This window comes from Symphalangus syndactylus, chromosome 20 (genome assembly GCF_028878055.3).
Source record: "Symphalangus syndactylus isolate Jambi chromosome 20, NHGRI_mSymSyn1-v2.1_pri, whole genome shotgun sequence".
NCBI lineage: Eukaryota > Metazoa > Chordata > Mammalia > Primates > Hylobatidae > Symphalangus > Symphalangus syndactylus.
The window spans coordinates 23,112,945-23,134,973 of NC_072442.2; the positions used below are offsets into that span (position 1 = coordinate 23,112,945).

The 22,029-nt window shown below is 52.2% G+C and overlaps 2 protein-coding genes across 10 annotated transcripts in view; one reads left to right on the plus strand and one right to left on the minus strand.

Moving 5' to 3' along the window:
• Positions 1-5,432: 5,432 nt before the first annotated feature.
• On the plus strand, positions 5,433-10,049 carry C20H17orf50 (chromosome 20 C17orf50 homolog). Of its 3 annotated transcripts, none has more exons than XM_055256021.2 (4): positions 5,513-5,616; positions 8,981-9,299; positions 9,401-9,564; positions 9,642-10,049. In XM_055256021.2, the coding sequence occupies exons 1-4, from the start codon at positions 5,604-5,606 to the stop codon at positions 9,812-9,814; spliced, it is 669 nt and encodes a 222-aa protein (XP_055111996.2). In that variant the 5' UTR covers positions 5,513-5,603; the 3' UTR covers positions 9,815-10,049. The 3 variants fall into 3 exon arrangements, with proteins under 3 accessions (XP_055111998.2, XP_055111996.2, XP_055111997.2); XM_055256022.2 differs by having other exon boundaries at positions 8,981-9,210; XM_055256023.2 differs by having other exon boundaries at positions 5,433-5,616; positions 9,401-10,049.
• A 779-nt stretch (positions 10,050-10,828) lies between these two features.
• The window catches only part of MMP28 (matrix metallopeptidase 28), a 42,568-nt gene continuing 31,367 nt past the window's right edge, over positions 10,829-22,029 (minus strand). For 3 of the 7 annotated variants that reach the window (XM_055256032.2, XM_063628581.1, XM_055256031.2), the window contains 5 exons: positions 18,169-18,393; positions 15,034-15,279; positions 13,200-13,349; positions 12,722-12,885; positions 10,829-11,866 (listed from right to left, as the gene is read on the minus strand). In XM_055256032.2, coding sequence (XP_055112007.1) covers positions 11,381-11,866; positions 12,722-12,885; positions 13,200-13,349; positions 15,034-15,279; positions 18,169-18,393 — 1,271 coding nt within the window. In that variant the 3' untranslated portion in view covers positions 10,829-11,380. Of the gene's footprint in view, positions 11,867-11,944; positions 12,008-12,721; positions 12,890-13,199; positions 13,350-15,033; positions 15,280-18,168; positions 18,394-22,029 lie in introns of all 7 variants that reach the window. The other 4 variants (XM_055256036.2, XM_055256034.2, XM_055256033.2 and 1 more) reach the window with 4 other exon arrangements.

The following is a 22,029-nucleotide window of genomic DNA, read 5'->3' on the forward strand; positions in this document are numbered from 1 at the left end:
GCAATGTCTTCTGGGGGACAATGTCCCTGGGGGGCAAAATCCTCTCCCTCCCAACTGAGAGCCACTAATCTAGGAGTCCAAACAGCCCTTCCCTGGGCTTTTAAAATTGGACCTATAGGACCAGGTTCTTTTCCCAATCAGATGGCGAAGATTTGGGGGATGCATTCCTATCACACAGAGAAAGCCCTTGTGCAATAGAAGCAGCCACATATCTGCTTTTATTAGTTAGGGCCAAGCTAATCTGCTATATATAACAAAAAGGCCACTGAAAACAGTGGCTCACACAAAAGAAAAGTTTATTTCTCTCTCTTAGAGACAGATGATCCAAAGTAGGCAAGTGGCTCTGCTCCAGGAAGTTCTCCAGGCACTCGGTCACTCGGTTCCTTTCTTTCTTGTTGCTTCTTTAGGCCGTTGTTGTTACCTACATAGTCAATGCCCACCTCCCACAACTTTGTCCTCAGGCTGCAGTAAAGCAGAACAGAGAGGACAGAATGGACCAGGTTCCTCTTTTTTTTTTTTTTTTCTGTGACAGAGTCTCACTCTGTCACCCAGGCTGGAGTGCAGAGGAATGATCTTGGCTCATTGCAACCTCTGCTTCTCGGGTTCAAGCGATTCTCCTGCCTCAGCTTCCTGAGTAGCTGAGATTATAGGTACACCACCACGCCTGGCTAATTTTGTATTTTTAGTAGAGACAGGGATTCGCCATGTTGGCCAGGGTGGTCTCGAATTCCTGAGCTCAAGTGATCTGCCCACTTTGGCCTCCCAAAGTGCTGGGATTACAGGCATGAGCCACCACGCCCAAGGGAGAACATCTTAATAGATAGGCCGGGCGCAGTGGCTCACGCCTGTAATCCCAGCACTTTGGGAGGCCGAGGCGGGCAGATCACTTGAGGTCAGGAGTTTGAGACCAGACTGGCCAACCTGGCGAAACCCCTGTCTCTACTAAAAATACAAACATTAGCCGAGTGTGGTGGCAGGTGCCTGTAATCCCAGCTACTCAGGAGGCTGAGGCAAGAAAATCGTTTGAACCTGGGGAGGCGGAGGTTGCAGTGAGCTGAGATCATGCCATTGCACTCCAGCCTGGGGGACAAGAGCAAAACTCCATCTCAAAACAAACACAAAACATTCAATGGACCCTCCTGGAAGGTGGAACGGCCTCAATGGATAGGAAGCTGGAAGTGGACCATCATCTGGTTGGTTCCTGATTAGACTCCTAAGGATTACAGAGGGAATAAGGGTCCCCAGAGTTCAGTGTAGCCTGGATCCAAGGAATTGCATGGATTGGGGCAGGGAAAGACAGAGACCAGTGGTTGGGCAGCTGAGGAGAAAAGAGAGGCAGAGAAAGAGGGTAGAGGGACCGTGTCTTCTGCCTCCCACACCATCCTGTTTGCAGGTCACCGGCCGTGGCAAGCCTCAGGGTTTTCTATTTCCTAAGAGGACCCAGAATAAGTCATAGGGCCTGTCTGGGTTATTCTCCAGGGACAAGGGAAGAAGTATTTTCCTCCCCTGAGCATGTTTAAAAAGACTGGGCTGGACGCGGTGGCTCATGCTTGTCATCCCAGCACTTTAGGAAGCCAAGGCGGGCAGATCACTTAAGGTCAGGAGTTCGAGAACAGCCTGAGCAACATGGTGAAATCCTGTCTCTACTAAAAATACAAAAACTAGCTGGGTGTGGTGGTGGGTGCCTGTACTCCCAGCTACTCAGGAGGAGGCAGAATTAGCCACCGCATTCCAGCCTGGGCGACAGAGGGAGACTCTGTCTCAAAATAAATAAATAAATAAATAAATAAATAAATAAATAAATAAATAAAAATAAAATAAAATAAAAAATAAAAAGACTGTAGGAGACAAAAATGAGATTGTTTTATAACTATACTCCATGAGTCCCACTTGATCAAAGTTACCAATTACAACTGGTCTAGGACAATCTTGACAACCCTCTTTTTGCCATAAGTTGGTTTAGGAATGGGTTTGTGCCCCAGTTCTGGCCAATGAGATTCAAAGAGAAGTCTGTTGGAGAGCTTCTGAGAAGTCTCTGCCATTCCTTTTCTTCCTGCTTTGGTCATAGTTGCATGAAGCCACAATGCCTGGAGCTGCAGCAGCCATTTTGTAACCAAGAGGAGACAAGGAAGGCAAAGAGGAAAGGTGAGAATAAGCAGGGCCCTTAATAACTCCATCAAGACACTGAACCAATCCTGGAGCCCTTTACTAAGTAAAGTAATAAATTTTATAAAGTTTGAGCTATTATTAGTTAGGCATTATGGATTTGACTAGCCAGTTACATCTTAACTGACATGATGCTCTAGGTTCAGGAGGCCCCATTCCTTTTCTCTATACAAATGTAAGATGTTGTTACAAATATTCCCAGTCAAGTAGCACTTACATACTATCTTACTGGATTATTGTTCTTTGTTGTTCTTAATAAAATTTTTTTTTAGAGATGGGGGTCTTGCTATGTTGCCCAGGCTGGAGAGCAGTGGCTATTCACAGGCACAATTATTGTGCACTGCAACTTCAAACTCCTGGACTCAAGCAATTTTCCCATCTCAGCCTCCTGAATTGCCGGGACTATGGGTTCCCCTCACTGTGCCCTGCTTAGATATTATTTTCTCTTAAGTTATATTTATGGCCCAGCCAAAACTAATATTGCATTTCTGTGTTATACCTATTAGAAGTTAAGGAGCTATTTATACTATTAGTTTCAAAAGTTAAAGTTTAATGTGAAAAAATTGTAGCTTTACCTGTGATGACTGACTTTGTCTTGTCCTTTAGGTATGATTTCTATAAATAGCAGAAAATAATGCTTGAGCTTGCCAGTAAAATATAGCCCATTCTCTTCTGGTTTCAAACAGTCTCTTTTGGACAGAGATTCAGTCAATTCTGAGTTTTCACTCATTACCGGGATGGTTCCACCCCTCTCAAGAGGTCTCCCAAGCTGATGTCTGAGTGCAGGAGGCATGCATATGTTCCTGGAGCTAGTGGGATTACCTGCCTGCTCTCATGTTTTCAATGAAGACTGTACTAGCCCTCTGTGAGATTAACTTCTACTGTGCTGGCTAGGCACGGTGGCTCACACCTGTAATCCCAGCACTTTGGGAAGTCGAGGCAGGCAGATCACTTGAGGTCAGGAGTTCGAGACCAGCCTGACCAACAGGGTGAAACCCCGTCTCTACTAAGAATCCAAAAATTAGCCGGACATGGTGGCACACGCCTGTAATCCCAGCTACTCAGGAGATGGAGGCAAGAGAATTGCTTGAATCCAGGAGGCAGAGGTTGCAGTGAGCTGAGATCATACCACTGTACTCCATCCTGGGCAACAAAGCAAGCCTCTATCTCAAAAAATAAATAAAATAAAATAAAATAATAAAATAAATTCTAGTATGCTTTTATGCTAGCATGGGTTGTTTGATAATCTGACTTTTTATGAAGGTCCCACAAAACCCAAAACAGCCTTGGGAAGAGAGAATGCACATCCTAAGGATGGATGGCAAAGGGCTACTGGGCAGATTAGGGTTGGGGAGGCAGGATGAGAAGAATGACCATGCCAGGGGACACTCTGTTGTGGTGTCTTGGTCAGATGGTCTTTGCCCAGGCTCACTGGTTTAGATGTGCCCGCCAGGGGCATTAAATCTTAGTGAGTGTCTCAATGAGATTGCTCATGGTGCCACTGTCCATGGGTGACCCCCAGCAGTGGCCTCCAAACTGAATTGTTCCTATAATGCGATCTTGACTGTATTCCTATTCGCCACCCTTCCTTGATTCCTATCCAGTTCTCAAGTCTTTTCATCATTCTGTGAGTGCTCACTATTCTTTCTCTTTAAATCAACCAGAGTGAGCTTTTGAATTTTGCAATCAAGAGCCATGGTGGCTACAAATGCTTTCAGTAAATTTAAGGAGAATGAGCTTGTTGGGAGACAATTCTCCTTGGGCCTTTTGTGTTTATGCATGTCTTGAAAGCAGAGGCCCTGACTTTTCAAGGGTTTTTGTATAAGTGAACAATCTTAGAAAATAGATGTAGTGCCTCCTTTCTGAGCAAACAGCAGGTTTGCTCACTACCCATTATAAAAGATTCAGGTTTCCTGGCTGGGCGCAGTGGCTCAGGTCTCTAATCTGAGCACTTTGGGAGGCCGAGATGGGCAGATCACGAGGTCAGGAGATCGAGACCATCCTGGCTAACACGGTGGAACCCCATCTTTACTAAAAATGCAAAAAATTAGCCAGGTGTGGTGACACGCGCCTGTAGTCCCAGCTACATGGGAGGCTGAGGCAGGAGAATTGCTTGAACCCGGGAGGCGGAGGTTGCCGTGAGCCGAGATTGCGCCACTGCACTCCAGCCTGGGCAACAGCGAGACTCTGTCCCTTACACCCCACCACCCCCCCAAAAAAGATTCAGGTGTCCTAAGCTTGGGATTTCTGTAGTAATGCAAACCTCTGCATATACTGGTATCCACTGGCACTCATTTGTGTCACTCATAGGACACTGAAGCAAGGGAAGCTGAGGCAAAGAGGCCGAAGCTGCTGTGCCACGAGTAATAAAGTCCTTTGTCTCTGACTTGGAGCCTCACGTTTTCTGGCAGCACCCATGAAACTACAACTGGTTAACATGGTAGCTTGCAAATAGGATAACATTTCAGATCCTTCACAGTTCTTGATAGGGTTGTCCCCTTGTGACTAGGAGATTCCTGGGGGCCAGGTCTGCTCTCTGTTCTCCAGCCCATCAACTTGCCTCCACCAAACTTAGATGCCCAAAGGAAGGGACTCCATCGCCCTCCACTCTCAGACTTGGATGGAGGATTGCAGATCACTATTAGACTGGGCTCTCTTTGAGGTCAGCAACTTCATCTCAACAGACGGAGGGCTTTCCAGAGCTGAATCTGTCCATTGTCCATCTGCACATTCCTCTCTGTGCCAATATACTCCACTTCGAGTCCAGGAAAGGAAAGGATCTTCCTGAAGCTCCATGATTTTCCTCCCTCCCCCACCCCTGCCCCCCACAAATACACAATATCCAGGAACTATACCAGCCTGGTGCCCGAGTCCTACTTCCTACTGGACTTGGCACCATTCCCTTGTGTTCCTTGGCACTAAGGCAATGAAATGGAAATAGGAGAAGTGGAGAGCATGGGGTGAAGAAGGATAAGGATAAGACAGGAGGAGGAGGACAGAATATAATGATACAAACAAACCCAATGCTTTCAGTGCTTCCTGTAGGCCAGGTAAAGCCTGGTACTGTACTACTATCTCTGACTTACAGATGAAGAGACTGAGGGTCAGAGAGATACCATGCTGAACATCAGATAACTTTTAAATTTATGTGGTAGAGCTGGGATTTGAACCCAGTTTATTGGGGGTCAAAGCCATCCTCTCTTCCCCTTTAATGCCTTCCTAAGAGGGAAGGTAGGAGACACTGAGTTGTTAGTGCTTTGGGAGGCTCTGGAAAAGGAAATTATTCCTGGGCAGAGCCTTATGGGCAGGTGAGGCTCCAGCCCCACCCCTTGTGATCTAATAGAGGCCCTAGATATGAGACAAAGTTCTATGGGTTCTGGGCACCCTCTCACATTCCAGTCTCTGCTCAGGGAAAGCAGGGCACAGCCTTGGGAAGAATGGATAAGCATGGTGAGTGGGGCTGGAGGCAGGGTGGGGCTGGAGGACAGGATCTCTTGACCCTAGCTTGGACAATCCAGCCCATCACCATGAAGTCCAACCTTTTCTTAGTTACCCATCCATGTAGCTGCAAGCCCTCTCCTTTCCCCTTCCTGAATACTCCTTTTTTTATTTGTATTTTTTGAGACAGAGTCTTGCTCTGTCTCCCAGACTGGATTGCAGTGGTGAGATCTCAGCTCACTGCAGCCTCTGCCTCCCAGGTTCAAGTGATTCTCATTCCTCACCTCCTGAGTAGCTGGGACCACAGGAGCATGCCACAACACCCAGCTAATTTTTGTATTTTGTATTTTTAGTAGAGACGGGGTTTCACTATGTTGGCCAGGCTGGTTGCGAACTCCTGACCTCAAGTGATCCACCCACCTTGGCCTCCCAAAGTCCTGGGATTACAGGCGTGAGCCACTGTGCCTAGCCTGTTTTTGTTTGTTTGTTTGTTTTGTTTGTTTGTTTGTTTGTTTTAGAAACAGTCTTGCTCTGTCACCCAGGCTGGAGTATAGTGGCGTTGTCATAGCTCACTGTAGTCTCAACCTCCCAGGCTCAAGTGATCCTCCCGCCTTGGTCTCCCAAAGTGCTGGGATTACAGGTGTGAGCCACTACATCTGGCTCCAGAAGAGTCTTAACATCTGCTTCATCATCTCCACCTGCTCCTGTTCAGACCTTTGTCTTCTCTGGCCTGGACCACTGTAATGACTCCTAAGTGGGGTCTCCCTCTGTCTTGCCAGAGCAAACATCCTAAAACACAGCTTGGAACATGTCCCTCTACAAGAATGTTCAGTGGCTCCTCACTGCTGAGAGGCAAAGTCCAGATTCCATAGCGCAGCACTCAATGTCCAACCCTTTGTTTTCAACCCCTTTTCCTCCTTCCCTTCCTCTTGAAACATCTCTGGAACCCTTTTCTAGCTGTGTACTAGGCCTGGCCTTTTACAACCAGAAGGCTAGAACACCAATTCTGAGCATTCCCTTTGCTCTTTAAATAAGATGGACTGGGATCAATAGAAACGTTTCTTTTTCTTTCTTTCTTTTTTTCTTTTTTGAGACGGAGTTTCGCTCTTGTTGCTCAGGCTGGAATGCAGTGGCGCGATCTTGGTTCACCGCAACCTCCGCCCCCCTGGGTTCAAGCGATTCTCCTGCCTCAGCCTCCTGAGTAGCTGGGATTACAGGCATGCACTGCCACGCCCAGCTAATTTGGTATTTTTAGTAGAGACGGGATTTCTCCTTGTTGGTCAGGCTGGTCTCGAACTCCTGACCTCAGGTGATCCGCCCGCTTCAGCCTCCCAAAGTGCTGGGATTACAGGCATGAGCCACCGTGCCCCGCCTAGAAATGTTTCTTGACTTTTCCATAGCAGACTCCACGAGTTGTGCCTTCCCTGCCCTCCTCCCCTCTTTCCTTTACAAACCTAGCTATCCAGATGTGACAGACACAGGATGCATGAAGCCTGGTGAATGTTTGCTGAATGGGCGGGGGACACCTTCCAGGGGAGGCCAGCTTAGTTTGCATGTCAGCCCAGGAACTTCCTGCTGGGGCTACTGCTTGTAGTTGTGGCAACTGTGCCCTGAACAAAGGCACCAGCAAGAGGGGACAGTGGTGGCTGAAGTCAAGCCTGGAAGAAGGAAGAGGCACTTTTTCCTAATTGGCTCACCCTAAGGACAGCCTTTTCCTAATTGGTCTGTGCATAGAGGGTCCTTTTTCCATTTCCCTGACTATAAGGCGCCTTTTCTAATCATACAGAGGTGCCGGAAGCCCACCCACCTGCCCACCCCACCAGCGGAGATGCTGGGCTTCCTTAAGGCAAGACCCACTTGGAGGAAGGAAATTCCGTTCAGAAAATAAAATATTCTATAAATAACCACCTATTAAAATGGGATCAGTGGCCAGGCGTGATGGCTCACGCCTGTAATCCTAGCACTTTGGGAGGCCAAGGGGGGCAGATCACGAGGTCAGATCGAGACCATCCTGGCAAACATGGTGAAACCCCGTCTCTACTAAAAATACAAAAAATTAGCCCGGCCGGGCGCGGTGGCTCACGCCTGTAATCCCAGCACTTTGGGAGGCCTAGGCGGGCGGATCACGAGGTCAGGAGATCGAGACCATCCTGGCTAACAAGGTGAAACCCCGTCTCTACTAAAAATACAAAAAATTAGCCGGGCGAGGTGGCGGGCGCCTGTAGTCCCAGCTACGCAGGAGGCTGAGGCAGGAGAATGGCGTGAACCCCGGGGGGCGGAGCCTGCAGTGAGCCGAGATCGCGCCACTGCACTCCAGCCTGGGTGAAAGAGCGAGACTCCGTCTCAAAAAAAAAAAAAAAAAAAAATTAGCCAGGCGTGGTGGCGGGCGCCTATAGTCCCAGCTACTCGGGAGACTGAGGTAGAAGAATGGCGTGAACCTGGCAGGCGGAGCTTGCAGTGAGCCAAGATCGTGCCACTGCACTCCAGCCTGGGCGACAGAGCGAGACTCCGTCTCCAAGAAAAAAAAAAAAAAAAGAGATCAGTAAGCTAGGGGAGGTGGCTCGTGGCTGTGATCTCAGCACTTTAGGGAGACCTAGGCAGGAGGGCTGCTTGAAGCCGGGAGTTAGCCTGGGCAACATAGTGAGACCCTGTCTTAAAAAAAAAAATTTTTTTTTAATTGTAGAGACGGGGTCTCTGTCACCTAGGCTGGAGTGCGGTGGTGCAATCATGGCTCACTATAGCCTCAGCTTCCCTAGCTCAGGTTCCTCTTACCTCAGCCTCCCAAGTAGCTGGGACCACAGGTGTACACCACCACGCCCAGCTTTTTTTTTTTTTTTTTGTAGAGAAATAAAAAGACTCTCACCTTGTTGCCCACACTGGTCTCGAACTCTTGAGCTCAAGCCATCTGCCTGCCTCGATCTCCCAAAGTGCTGAGATTACAGGCGTGAGCCACCATGCCTGGACTTAAAAAATTTTTTGAGAAAGTATCCAGGGCCGGGCGCGGTGACTCACGCCTGTAATCTCAGCACTTTGGGAGGCCGAGGAGGGCAAATCACCTGAGGTCAGGAGTTTGAGACCAGCCCGGCCAACATGGTGAAACCCCGTTTCTACTAAAAATACAAAAATTAGCCGGGCGCAGTGGGGCGTGCCTGTAGTCCCAGCTACTTGGGAGGCTGAGGCAAAAGAATCGCTTGAGCCCGTGAGGCGGAGGTTGCAGTGAGCAGAGATCACGCCACTGCACTCTAGCCTGAGCTACAGAGAGACCCTGTCTCTAAATAAATAAATAAATAAATAAATAAATAAAATAAAATGAAAAATTATTCTGGACCCTTTCTCGGGGACAGCAGGACTGCCCTGACCTCCTCCCGACCCGCAGGTGTGAAGACCCCCTTGTGGAAGAAGGAACCGGAAGAGCTCCGGGCCGAGGAGGCTGAGCAGGAGGAAGGGAAGGAGGGGTCGGAGGACGAGGACGAGGACAACCAGAGGCCGCTGGAGGAGAGCGCGACGGAGGGCGAGGAGCCGCCGCGGGTGGCGGAGGAGGGCGAGGGCCGCGAGCGGCGCTCAGTGTCCTACTGCCCGCTGCGCCAGGAGTCCAGCACCCAGCAGGTGGCGCTGCTGCGGCGCGCGGACAGCGGCTTCTGGGGCTGGCTCGGCCCCTTAGCGCTGCTGGGCGGCCTGACAGCTCCCACCGACAGGTGACTGCGCGCTCCTCGGCCGGGGCACGAGGCAGGCGGTGCCTGGGCCCCAGGGAAGGGGGGGCGGCCCCAGGCACTGAGCGCCTGGTCCCCGCCGGCAGGAAGCGGAGCCTCCCGGAGGAGCCGTGCGTGCTGGAGATCCGGCGACGACCGCCGCGCCGCGGGAGCTGTGCTTGCTGCGAGATCCTTTTCTGCAAGAAATGCAGGAATCTGCACAGCCACCCAGCCTATGTGGCACACTGCGTTCTGGATCACCCGGATCTGAGTAAGGCGGGGGCCACTGGGAGCTCCTGAGCGCCCCCACTCCCAGCCTTTGTGCCCTCCATCATTTCTTGGCCCCAGACCCCCTACCGACCTTCTCTCTTGGAGCACGGAGCCCTCTTCGACGCATTCCACAGGACCGCCCCTTCTCAGCTGCTGCCCAGAGCGCCCCCATCCGTCAAGAAGGCCCACTGTTGGTGCTTGGTTCCCACCTGTCACCTAGCACCCCCTGTGCAGAGCCCAGCATAACCTAGAGCCCGCTGTCAACAGCGCCCACCGAGGGCTCCCCGCCCCCACGCAGCACCAGCGCCACCGCACACCTGACTGTCCGCTCACACAGCCTCACCTTCACCTCTTGGGTATTTCAGATCCGCTCTGGCCCAGTGGGCAGAGGCATCGCCTAGAGAAAATAACCTCAGGGTTCCCTCATCCCTCTGACAAACCTGCCTCTTTCCCTGAAACCATTCAATAAAACCTCTGATCAAAGTGTCAGCGCTTTGAGGTGGCGCACGGTGGCTCCGGGTGGGGATGATCCTCCTGGGGTTCAAGCGAGAGGTAAAAGTGTGGGCAGGGAGCCTCTTCCCTCTCTACCCCAGAACGGTACAAACATTTGTATCCAAAGGCAAAGGCCCGTCTGCCCACTGCGCAGAGAAGAAAATGAACGGGCAGGGCCAACAATGGCCCTGGGGAGCTGAGGGCTGAACCGTTGCCAGACCATTCTCGCCTGCCCTAGACGCCCTGGCTTGCTGAGGTCGATGCTGTGCATATGAGGCACTAGCAGGTGTGGAGGGGCGGGGGAAACCTGGAAAACCAGATGCTAAAATAAATGCTGGCATGGGCGGAGGCAGAAGACAGGGAGGCTGGGGAGCTGGTTCCTTCTCCAGGAATCCCAGCTATTCTTGGCCAGACAGCAGGAGCTTTGGGAATGCTGCGTGTGTGGCCTGGAGAATGCAGCCGTTGTGAAAGCACAAGGCCACCCTCAGCCTGCAGGGCTGCCTGTTGTGGAGGCTGCATCCCCAGCACCTGCGGTGTTGCAGAGCCCCAGGAAGGCCCCTTGACCTCTCCCTGCTGCACATCATTCTCCATCTGGCCTGGAGCTGCAAGGACATTTTGCTTTCTGAGGAGAGGCAGGCCCCCTCTCTCCATCACAGTTCCGCACATACACACACAGCTGCCTGGCCCTGGCTTAGATGGAAGAGCATGGCCCTGGCCTCCCCTGCACCCATGCCCTCCTGCTCTCACAGCAAAGGATGGAAGAACTGCCCAAGGAAGGCTGCTTCCTGCCTCTCAGCCCACCAGCTGAAGGCAACTCTTTATTCTAGCCCCAGCAAAAAGCCAGGGACTGGCAGGCCTGCATCAGTCTCCCTCCCACTCTGCGTCCTGACCCCACAAAGGGCCTCTGAGGTAGGAGACACCTGTGCCTTCATCCCCATCCATGCTTCCTGGGGGTGGGGCCTCTGACTAAATATGACACCATTTTTCAAGAACTGAGCCAGGAGGTCCTGAGGAGAAGGGCACAGTCTTGCAAAATGGTCTGTGATCTCTCTGTTGAGTTTTTCATCCCCCTGCTTGGATCCCAGTGCTGTCACCTCTTGAAAGGAACTGTACCTTTAGCAGGAGAAACAAAGGCCTGGGGAGGATAGAAGTCCTTCGAGGAAAGGGCCAAGGGATCTGGGACCCTTTTTTGCTTTTCCTAAGATTGATCCCACCCCCACCTCCATGTGGTGGGAACAGACAAAGACAATGCTGCGTTCTTCAAGGAACAAAGGCAGGCAGACTTCCAGATGGAGGCTTTGCTGCCCGGTCTTCTGCAGAGGGACTCAGAGGCTTCTAAGACGGGTTCTGCCCAGGGGGCGGGGAACATGATTTCGCCCTGAGAGCACCACCAGTTTCTGAGGTGAGGAGGTGCCTTCAGAACAGGGCGCTCCCCGAGTTGGCATGCCAGCAGCCCATCCAGGGCAGCTCGGTGGCCCAGCGGCCCGAGGTGGTCGCTCCCAGTTTGGCCTGGTCGAGGCGCCAGTAGCGGTCGTCTCGGAAGAAGATGATGGAGCCATCGGGCCTCGGCAGGGCGCCGCTGACCTCCTCAGGGATGCCTCCCCAGTCCTGCAGACTTCGGGGGTAGTAGGGCTCCACTTGCAGTCCCCCTCGGGCCAGCACGTAGTAGCGGGCACCCTTGAAGAGGATGAGGCGGCGCAGAGGAGAGAAGAAGAGGGCGGCGTCGGGATGGCGGGGCAGGCCCCCTGCCCGGCACAGCTGTGGGAGACCCCACACTGCCTTGGGGCCCCGGAACCTCCAGCATCGACCGCCTGTGGGGAATTGGGAGAGCCAGGGTGAGCTGGAGGCTGTCACCCATTGGCCCTCTACCCCACCTCTGTCCCCCATACCTCTGCTCTCCTTTAAGCTGGAGCCCACGATGGTTGGTATTCATATCAATCAAATGGATTGCACTACAAATGAGTTTTAAATAGCAGGGTGGTAGTAGCGACTCCTATTATTGTCTAGACTTCCAGCAGGTGTCAGCAGAGGGCAGATAGCCCCGAAAGGAAGGCCCAGAGCTTTCTCCACTGCCATCATTACTAACAATTCTATGAGGGCAAGGATTTTTGTTTCATTCACTGCTGTATCCCTAACATATCCAACCGTGTCTAGTGCATACAAGGCACTCAATATTGGTTGAATGAATGAACAAATGAATGAATACTGTTTACCTAAGTATTACCATGTATCTAGTAAGATATTGCACACTCTTCAGGCAATATTCTCTTTTCATACTCCTTCCCCAGCAAATCTGAGGAATTGTTTTCCCCATTCGAGAAATGCACACTCCAAAAGTTAAGTGACACGTCCAACCCCACACAGCTAGGATTCCAAGGAAGATCCAGCTCTTTCTGCTGAATTGCAGAACTCCAGAGCAGTCCTCTGCTTCCCTCCAGACTCCTCTCTGAAACTCTCCCTGGGACCTTGACACTTGCTGCTCCCCAATCCATCCCTGAAAGGTATCTTCTGACAGAGTCTTCCCTGGGGTCACAGGTTCAAATTGGAATAGAGACTTCATCATGGACTCGTGTGAGAGTCTTCCCCTCTTTTGTCCTCTTTTGACCTTGGGCAGGACACCTTCCCTCTCTAGGGCTCAGTTTTCCCAGCTGCCCCAGACCCAGTACCTTTGAAGAAATAGAAATCTCCATCCTCCAATGACACTGCAGCAGCCTCAATGTTGGGGGGCAGCCCGACCCACCTTTCCTGTAGTGGACGGGGCTCTGAGACGTTGCCATCAGCTGCCACCTCCCAGAAGTGGCTCCCTTTAAAAATGTACAGTCGCTGTTGCCTGTCTGCCCAGAGACAAGAGAGAGTTGAGGAGTGACCATCAGCTTCCTGCTGTCTTTCCAGGGAAGATGCTGTCCTGGAAGCCAGTTTCCCAAATGGACAAACATAGGGTATGGTGTGTACAGTTGGTGCAGAGGGGAAAGTGGGCAGGAAGAAACAGTATTTTGCTGGGTGTGGGATTGCTACCTGCAGCCTGCTTGTGGCTTGGGATTTCTGGCTTTTACAATCCATCCCCCCACCTTGTACTGCAGCTCTGGAGACCCTAAGAGATGTGGAAGGAGAGAAAGAAGCAAAGCACCAGTGGGACCTTCTTACCTACAGTGATGGCATCGAAGGAAGAGTGGCAGTATTTAGGGCCCTGGGTTTCAGGGCGCCTTCCTTGGGGGCTGTGGGAGTCCCAGGCCTCAAAGTCAGTGAACAGCTTTCCTGGGAGCTGGACCGCCACTGAGCCCCCTAGGGGCTTCCCTTTGTGAGTAAGGAAATAAGAGAGAGAGAACACACATAGGGTAGAGGGTATGCTGTGCGCTCAAGACCTTCCCTTGGTTACTTTCATGATTATCTAATATGAGGGGCAAGGAAGGAGAGTGGGAGCGGGGGTTAAGAGTTGTTCCTGGGCCAGGAGTGGTGGTTCACACCTGTAATCCCAGTACTTTGGGAGGCCGAGGCAGGCAGTTCACTTGAGGTTAGGAGTTTGAGACCAGCCTTGCCAATGGTGAAACCTGTCTGTACTAAAAATACAAAAATTAACCAGGCATGGTGGCGCACACCTGTAGTCCCAGCTACTTGGGAGGCTGAGGCAGGAGAATCACTTGAATCCGAGAGGTGGAGGTTGCAGTGAGCTGAGATGATGCCACTGCACGCTAGCCTGGGTGACAGAGCGAGACGCCGTCTCAAAAAGAAAAAAAAAAAAGAGTTGTTCCTGGTTGTTGGTGCTAACCATCAAACTAAACTCAGGAATCTTCTTCTACCCAACATCCCGGGACAGGGGAACCTCCTGAGATAAAATTGGAGTGGGGTATCAAGCAAGGGAACTAAGCAGGGCAGGGAGTCCTCTTCCCTGATTCCTGGGCAACACAGGTGTCATGAGGACAGAGTCCAGAGACCCAGGCTGTGATAACTACAGCAATTATAATAATTACATCACTATCCTTCACTTATGAGAGGAGGGAAGCAGAGTCCAACAAGCTTATTATTTGGTACCATCACCTGAATCCCGGTCTGCAATTTCCTAGCTGCATGACCCTGAGCAAGTTACCTAACCTCTCTGAGCCCCATTATCTTGATCGGTGGACAAAAAGATGCATACTTCATGGGTGTGTTGCATGTCAAGTGCCTGGCCCACGGTAGGTACTCATGAAATGGTAGCTGTTAGTATTACAGGGTATAAGTTTCTCAGGCTACAAAGCATGCTCATACCCAGTAGCACAACAGCCCTGTGAGGTAAGCAGGACCTCAGTTGTTATCCCTTTTCACAGAAGGTAAAACTGAGGGTTCACAGAGGGAAAATGCCCAAGAGCATCTGCTAATCAGGGATAGAAGGTGACTTGAACCCAGGCCTCCTGGCTCTGCCCATGGCGCTCTAAGGGAGACAGCCCTGGGCTGAGATAGGTCCCAGGGCGGTAGCACTGGCCCACCCTGGGGAAGAAGACCTGGTCTGAGCCCACTACCAGGCAGAGGTGGGCAGGCTTTGGGGGTGGGGGCATCAGCATCATGGTGAGAGAAAGGCTGGGGGAGAGCTAGTGGCTGGGGCAGGAATAAAGGCTTTGGGGTCTGGGATGGGGGAAGAGTTGGGACCGAGGATTGGGTATGGGTGATCGGGCGGGGACATGATGTGAGCGGGAGCTGCGGGGGCTGGGGGTTGGGCAGAAATCCAGTAAGTGGAACGCAAGGGGCGGGGTTGGGGGTACTGTGCACAGGAATTAGTTGGGACTGATGGAGAGATGAGGGCCATGGACTCGGGGGAGCAAGAGTCCGGGGTTTTTCAGCTTTGAGGGGGGCATGGGGCTTTAGAATTGGGACGAATCGTCGACAGGGAGGCCAGATCTACGCGCTTAGGATGGGAAATCCTATTTGAGGAGCCGGCGTTCAAGGACAGGAGGCCTGGGGGGCAGGGGTGGGACCAAGAGCGGGGCATGTCCCGGGGCCTCACCATACAGGCTCTGCACGGCCAGCACGTCGTCCCAGCTGAGCAGCGCGTCGCGGCCCAGCCTCTTGTAGTAGGGCGCCATGAGCGCGCGCGGCGCGGGCGAGTGGGTGAGGCCAAGCGTGTGACCGATCTCGTGCGCCAGCACCACGAACAGGTTGCGCCCGCGGCGGCGGCTCAGGGACCAGCGCTCATCTTTGTCGAAGTGCGCTTCGCCGCGGCGGGGCAGGAAGGCGTGGGCCAGGGCGCCCCCTGCAGGCGGAGCAGAAGGTCAGAGGGTGCCACGGCCCACGACGCCCCCAGGTACACGCGGCCCAGCGCAAATGCCACTGGGGTGTGTGTGGCTGTTTTCTGCTGTATAGTTTCCCTCCTAAAATCTGGCAGAACCTGAAGTGTGCAGAGGTGAACAGATGAGTAGGCTGTGGACGCCTAAGAGGCACTGTGGTGTAGATATGGCATGGGCCCACCAATTTGGGTGCCACTCCTACTTTTACCATCTACTAGCTGTATGACCTTCAGCATTTAGCTTAACCTCTCTATGTCTTAACTTCCTGATCTGCAAATGGGAATGATGATGGTGAGCTTCTTCCTCACAGAGTTGTTCTGAATAATAAATGTGTGTGCGTGTGTGTGTGTGTACATGTGTATTACAAATGATGCAGCAGGGTGTGGTAGCTCACGCCTGTAATCCCAGCACTTTGGGAGGCTGATGTTGGAGGAACATTTGAGCCCAGGAGTTGGAGACCAGCCTGGGGAACAAAGCAAGACCTCATCTCTATGAAAAAACAAAAACATTAGCTAGGCGTGGTGGTGTGCACCTGTAGCCCCAGCCACTTGGGAAGCTGAGGTGGGAGGCTCTCTTGAGTCCCAGGAGGTCAAGGCTGCAGTGAGCTGTGATTGCACCACTGCACTCCAGCCTGGGTGACAGAGTAAGACCCTGTCTCAAAACAACAAAAACAACAACAACAAACATGAAACAACAACAACAAAAAGTGATCCTTGGAACAGGGCCTAGCACATAATAAGGGCCACTTAAGAATTACTTTCCGGCCGGGCACGGTGGCTCACACCTGTAATCCCAGCACTTTGGGAGGACGAGGCAGGAGGATCACGAGGTCAAGAGATCGAGACCATCCTGGCCAACATGGTGAAACCCTGTCCCTACTAAAAATATAAAAAGTGAGGCTGAGGCAGGAGAACGGTGTGAACCCGAGAGGCGGAGCTTGCAGTGAGCCGAGATTGCGCCACTGCACTCCAGCCTGGGCGACAGAGCGAGACTCCGTCTCAAAAAAAAAAAAAAAAGTAGCCGGGTGTGGTGGTGGGCACCTGTAGTCCCAGCTACTCTGGAGGCTGAGGCAGGAGAATGGTGTGAACCCAGGAGGTGGAGCTTGCAGTGAGCCGAGATCGTGCCATTGCACTCCAGCCTGGGTGACAGAGTGAGACTCTATCTCAAAAAAAAAAAAAAAAAAAAAAGGATTACTTTCAAAAAGATCTAGGAGTAGGTACAGTATAGTTACCCCTAAAAGGAGGCATGATGGGACCTTCTGTTTCTTGATTTGGGTGCTGGGAGTGTTCAGTGTATGAAAGTTCATCATGCTAAACTTGAGATGGTTCACTTCTATATGTATGTATATTTTCTTTAATAAAAAATATATATTTTTATTTTTATTATTTTATATATACTTTTTATTAAATAAAATATACATACATATAGAAGTGAATATATATATATTATTGTGTTCTTGCCCTCCTCTGCCAGGGCACCTCTGGGGGCCTCTCTCTACTTCTAACAGGAATGAGCAGAGGGAGTTGGGCCGGATCAGTGATTTTCGAGCTTTTAGTGTGCCCCAGATGGAGCTTATTAGATGTGCAGGTGCCAGGGTACCACCCCTAACGATTCACCTTCCACAGGGGCAGGTGACCCTGACACAGGAGTCAGAAAACTGCACTATGATAACGTTTGCATAGAAGCTTGTTGAGGGTCCCTCCAGCTTTGCCTTCTTGGACCCCAGGCCAACTGAGACTGGCAAAGATGGGGGGTGCTGGACTAAAAGGAGAGTCTCCTGGGGGCATGGAAAGTCAGCCGCATGTAGGAGGAATACATGCCTATTTTGAATATGTCTCCAGCTGTTTCGAGCACTGTTCACTCTATTCATCTCTCACTGGGAGACAGATGGGCAGGTTTGGGAGAGAAGACCACTATTCAAAAAGACAAAGTATCTGTCCCAAATCAGAGAGCTGCTTGGGGATCCCGATGCCCTCACTCCCAGTGCAGTGCTGTCTTAACTAGGTATGGATAGAACCATGTCAGGTAGATTACGTGGATGAAGTCAGTCACAAATAGGTGCATGTGTGCACTACCTGTGGATTCTTGCAAAGCCTAGATTTCTCCTGGTCCTAACCCAGGCCCCAGCAGCAGGGCCTGGATGTGGGCCTTGCTATAGATGTGCTTGACTGAAAGCAGGAGGGTGCGAGGAAGGTGGGGGCTTAAGTTCCCAGGCCATACAAGGGCTTAAGTCCCCAGCTTGAAGGGGTCTGATTAGGTTTCCTTTCTTCATTAGGAGGGGAAATGTGCAAATAGCCTATATTCAGGTTCTGAAGGCCAGTGTTGGGCAGAAGGGGAAAAGAGTGGTTTAAATTGCAGCCAGAGCCTTCAGGCTGGGGACAAACAGAACTATCCGTGGTGTAGGTATATGAAGCACTTCTCTGTTGGGGCTGTCGGGAGTAGGGTGCCTCTTGCCCTGTGGCAGCGGCTGTGGTAGTTGGGGGTGGGCAGTGGATGTTTTTTAGGGCTCTGGAGTGAACATCCACTCTGGAGAACAAGAGAAGCCCAGGCCTGTCTAGAGGCAGAGGATGGATGATGGGACCTCGGGAGATTCTCCCAGAATGCATACTACTCTTGAGAATTTGCAAAGCACTTTCCTTGCAGAGCTTCATCTGACTGTCCCTTCAGACATGTGACACATAATGGGGCAGGGACCACTCTTCCCATTTTAGGATGAGGAGACTGAGGGTTCTTTGCAGGGAGATGCGCCTCAGCCAAGGCCACAGGGAGGGTGAATGCTTCATTGCCACCCCCAAACTGCCTCTCCAAGTTGGGGTCCCCTCCTGCTGTGTGGGAGGGAGACTTTGTGTCAGCACCTGGGCCATCAAAGGCGTTGCCCAGCCCATCGTTGTGGTCCCCTTGGAAGAAGGTGAGCCGGATGTCAGCGGGGCCTGTGGCTGGGGCCTCCCAGAACTCCAGCGCTGAGACGTTGCTCCACAACTGGAAGGCGGCGCGCACAGCGCCCCGAACTGCCGGCTCCGGCAGACGCTCAGGCCAGTTCACCAGGCGGTAGGAGAGGTGCTGCTTGTACCATTTGTTACCTGCCACCCAGAAAGCCCACGTCAGTCACACCTGCTGCAGAGCCTGAGTCTGGTCCCCACAAACCCAGTACGATGGCGAGGTGTAGGCCCTCCCCCAGCAGCCCCTGGTCTGATGGGGAAGACACAGTTTTTGCCCTAGGCAGCTCCCCCTTTTACTGGGGCGATACTGCCTGGCTGAGGGCAGCCCTCAGACTGAGAGGACTCCCCTTACCCTGGACAGTCCCCAGTACAGTGGCTTGGACTGTGGAGGTCCCAGTGTGTTGGCGGGGATGCAGCCTCTGCCCAGGAGAAGCCCCCAATCTGAAGGAGTCTGTCTGAACCCTTGGTCTAGGGTCTTATTCTTCCCCCCAGCCTGGGCTGAGTCTGAAAACAGTTCTGTGTCTGTTGCTACCAGCAAATCCCAGCCCCTCCCTGCAGTGTCAGCGTGGAGGAGAGGTGGGGCCACAGAGGCCACAGCTGTGACTCCCCCTGCCCCCCACCATCTCTCTTCAGGCCTCACACCCTCCTGCCACCTCTAGACACTTCTCTCTGCCCTTTCCAGGGCCTGGGGCCTATGGCCAGCCAACAACCACAAGACTCATTCATTTGAGGTTCTTTCCTGCCCCTCTCCTCCTCGCTTCCTCAGGGACTCTGGAGAGCTCTGAGGTGAAAACAAATAAGAACAAAGGGTGTGTTTTGTCACTGACTGAGGGAAAGTTTTCCATCTCTGCTTTGTTAAGGGTTTCTCTCCCTTTGCCCCAAATTGCAACTCCCCCCGAGGGCTGAGACTCTGGCCTCTTGCCCCAGCCCCCGTCAACTGAGTCTGGGCCCATCTGCAGCTCAGCGTGCACCCGGCAGCAGCATGGCTGGAAGGGCCAGATCCCGAGTTTCTTGTGGGCCATCTCTGAGCCCTACAAACTCAGGCGCTGGGATTGTAACCTCAAGTGGAAGACTCGTGGCTTGGAGGCAGGACTCTTGGGCCAAGGGTGCGGTAACTGAGACCTGAGACCCCAGGACAAGGGGCCTGCCCAGGGTCCCGGAATGAGTGAGTAGCTGAGGCAGGCCCTGACACCTAATCCAGGGCTTTTCCATTATTCCACATAGACAGGCAGGCACATTTGCCAGGACTCCAGGCTTATAAATCTGCCCAAACATCATTCCTTCCGGTCAAAGCATGAGCTGAGATTCTCCAGATGTAAGGGAGGGTCTTGGAAAGCAGAGGAGCTGGGCTCCCTTCTCCTCACCAGTGCAAGTGGGGGAGGGGCACATCCCTTCTCCCACCCCTGAGCCAAGCTCCATTCAAGGCAATGCCGCCTCCCTGGGCCTGTTTGGCCTGGCAGGCACCCAACCTCTGCCTCCCAGCCGGTGACCAACCCTTAACGAGGGGAGAGGGAATGACTCTAAGGAAGGGAGGGAGACAAGGAAGGCAGAGGGAAGGCCTGGGGTCCAGAGGTGCGGCTGAGGGTTTGTGATGTGCCAGTCACGCTTCTGCTGGACACACTGTGAGTCTTCAATGGGCGCTGGGCTCTTTCACACCCTGCTGTGGGGGACGATCTCCCAGGCTCTTTCTTTCCCCTCACAAACCTTTAATCCATCAGCATAGTGTGAGATGGCTCCTGCCTCTTTGCAGCTAGTGGGGTCTCTCACTTCACAGGCAGAAGAGGGGGTGGTGGGCAGTTTTCTCATTCTAGGCCGCCAGTGAAGGTGACAGGTCTCAGAATAAAATCCTGTAGAAAACTGAGTATGTGCATGCGTGTGTTTGGGGGAAGGATAGGGAGGATGAATAGGAATGGGAATTGAGAGAAAAGGACTGTTTTCCTGAGAGAGGAGCAGGGTAGGGGGTGTCGCTGGTGTGCCTGCCAGGAAGAAAGGACCTGGCTGGGGGCCAGCAGTCTGAGACCTTGCTCCTGTCTCCCTCCAGATTTGCTCCCATGGAGAAAGCTAGCTGCTTCAGGCCCTGACCCAAACTCCTGGCCAGGGAGGGCTGGTTTTCATGGTGACCCCCAGGCCCTAGTAGCACCTGGCATTGTACCCCCTGACACCCTTGCTCCAAAGTTCAAAAAGGAAGAGGGAAGGAAAAAGTATGGGAAGGGGGAGGAGAGCTAAAAGCTTTGCCTGGGCAGAACCCTGGAGTTCCGACTCCCAGCAGGGAACTGACACTGTGGAAAGAACATGGGTTAGAATCCCAGTACCTCTACTTGCAAATTTACATAACAAATTATGGAATCTCTCCAAGCCTCAGTTTCCCTATGTGCAAAATGGAGTTGATAAGACTTTCCCATGGTAAGATGCGAGGCTTAAATGAGACAGCAACATGGAGCTGCTAGGCATGTAGTCCATACTTAATAAATATACATTCCCCTCTTCTTTCCTTTTCCACCCCAGATATACCCTGGTGCCCCCCACCTCCACCAGCTCAGTGAAGGAACAGAGACGTGCAGGCAGGCCGGAGGAGCAGGTACCTGCAATGAGGTTGCAAGATAAGTTTCTTTTTTTCTGTTTTTTTTTTTTTTTTGATACGGAGTCTCGCTCTGTCACCCAGGCTGGAGTGCAGTGGTGTGATCCTGGCTCACTGAAACCTCCGCCTCCCCGGTTCACGCCATTCTCCTGCCTCAGCCTCCCGAGTAGCTGGGACTACAGGCGCCCGCCACCACGCCTGGCTAATTTTTTGTATTTTTAGTAGAGACGGGGTTTCACCGTGTTAGCCAGGATGGTTTCGATCTCCTGACCTCATGATCCACCCGCCTCGGCCTCCCAAAGTGCTGGGATTACAGGCGTGAGCCACCGCACCCGGCCTTTTTTTTTTTTTTGAGACAGAGTCTCACTCTGTCACTCAGGCTAGAGTGCAGTGGCGTGATTTTGGCTCACTGCAACCTCTACCTCCCGGGTTCAAGGAATTCTCCTGCCTCAGCCTCCCGAGTATCTGGGATTACAGGTGCGTGCCACCACACCAGGCTAATTACTTTTTGTATTTTTAGTAGAGACAGGATTTTATCATGTTGGCCAGGTTGGTCTCAAACTCCTGACCCCAGGTGATCCTCCCACCTCAGCCTCCCAAAGCGCTGGGCTTAAAGACGTGAGCCACTGTGCCCAGCTGCCAGATAAGTTTCTTTTTTTAACTTTAAAAAACTATTTGTTGGCCAGGCGTGGTGGCTCACGCTTGTAATCCCAGCACTTTGGGAGGCCGAGGCAGGCAGATCACGAGGTCAGGGGATGGAGACCATCCTGGCTAACACAGTGAAACCCTGTCTCTACTAAAAATACAAAAACTTAGCCGGGCGTGGTGGTGGACGCCTGTAGTCCCAGCTACTCGGGAGGCTGAGGCAGGAGAATGGCACAAACCTGGGGAGCGGAGCTTGCAGTGAGCCAAGATCGTGCCACGGCACTCCAGCCTGGGCGACAGAGTGAGACTCTGTCTCAAAAAAAAAAAAAAAAAAACTATTTGTTGTTCATCTGAAATTCAAATTTAACTGGGCATCCTATATTTTATTTGGCAACTGAGTAATACTATCCTCTATCAAAAAGAGATGCTCTGGCTGGGCACGGTGGCTTGCGCCTGTAATCCCAGCACTTTGAGAGGCCAAGGTGGATGATCACCTAAGGTGAGGAGCTTGAGACCAGCCTGGACAACATGGTGAAACCCGTTCCTACTAAAAA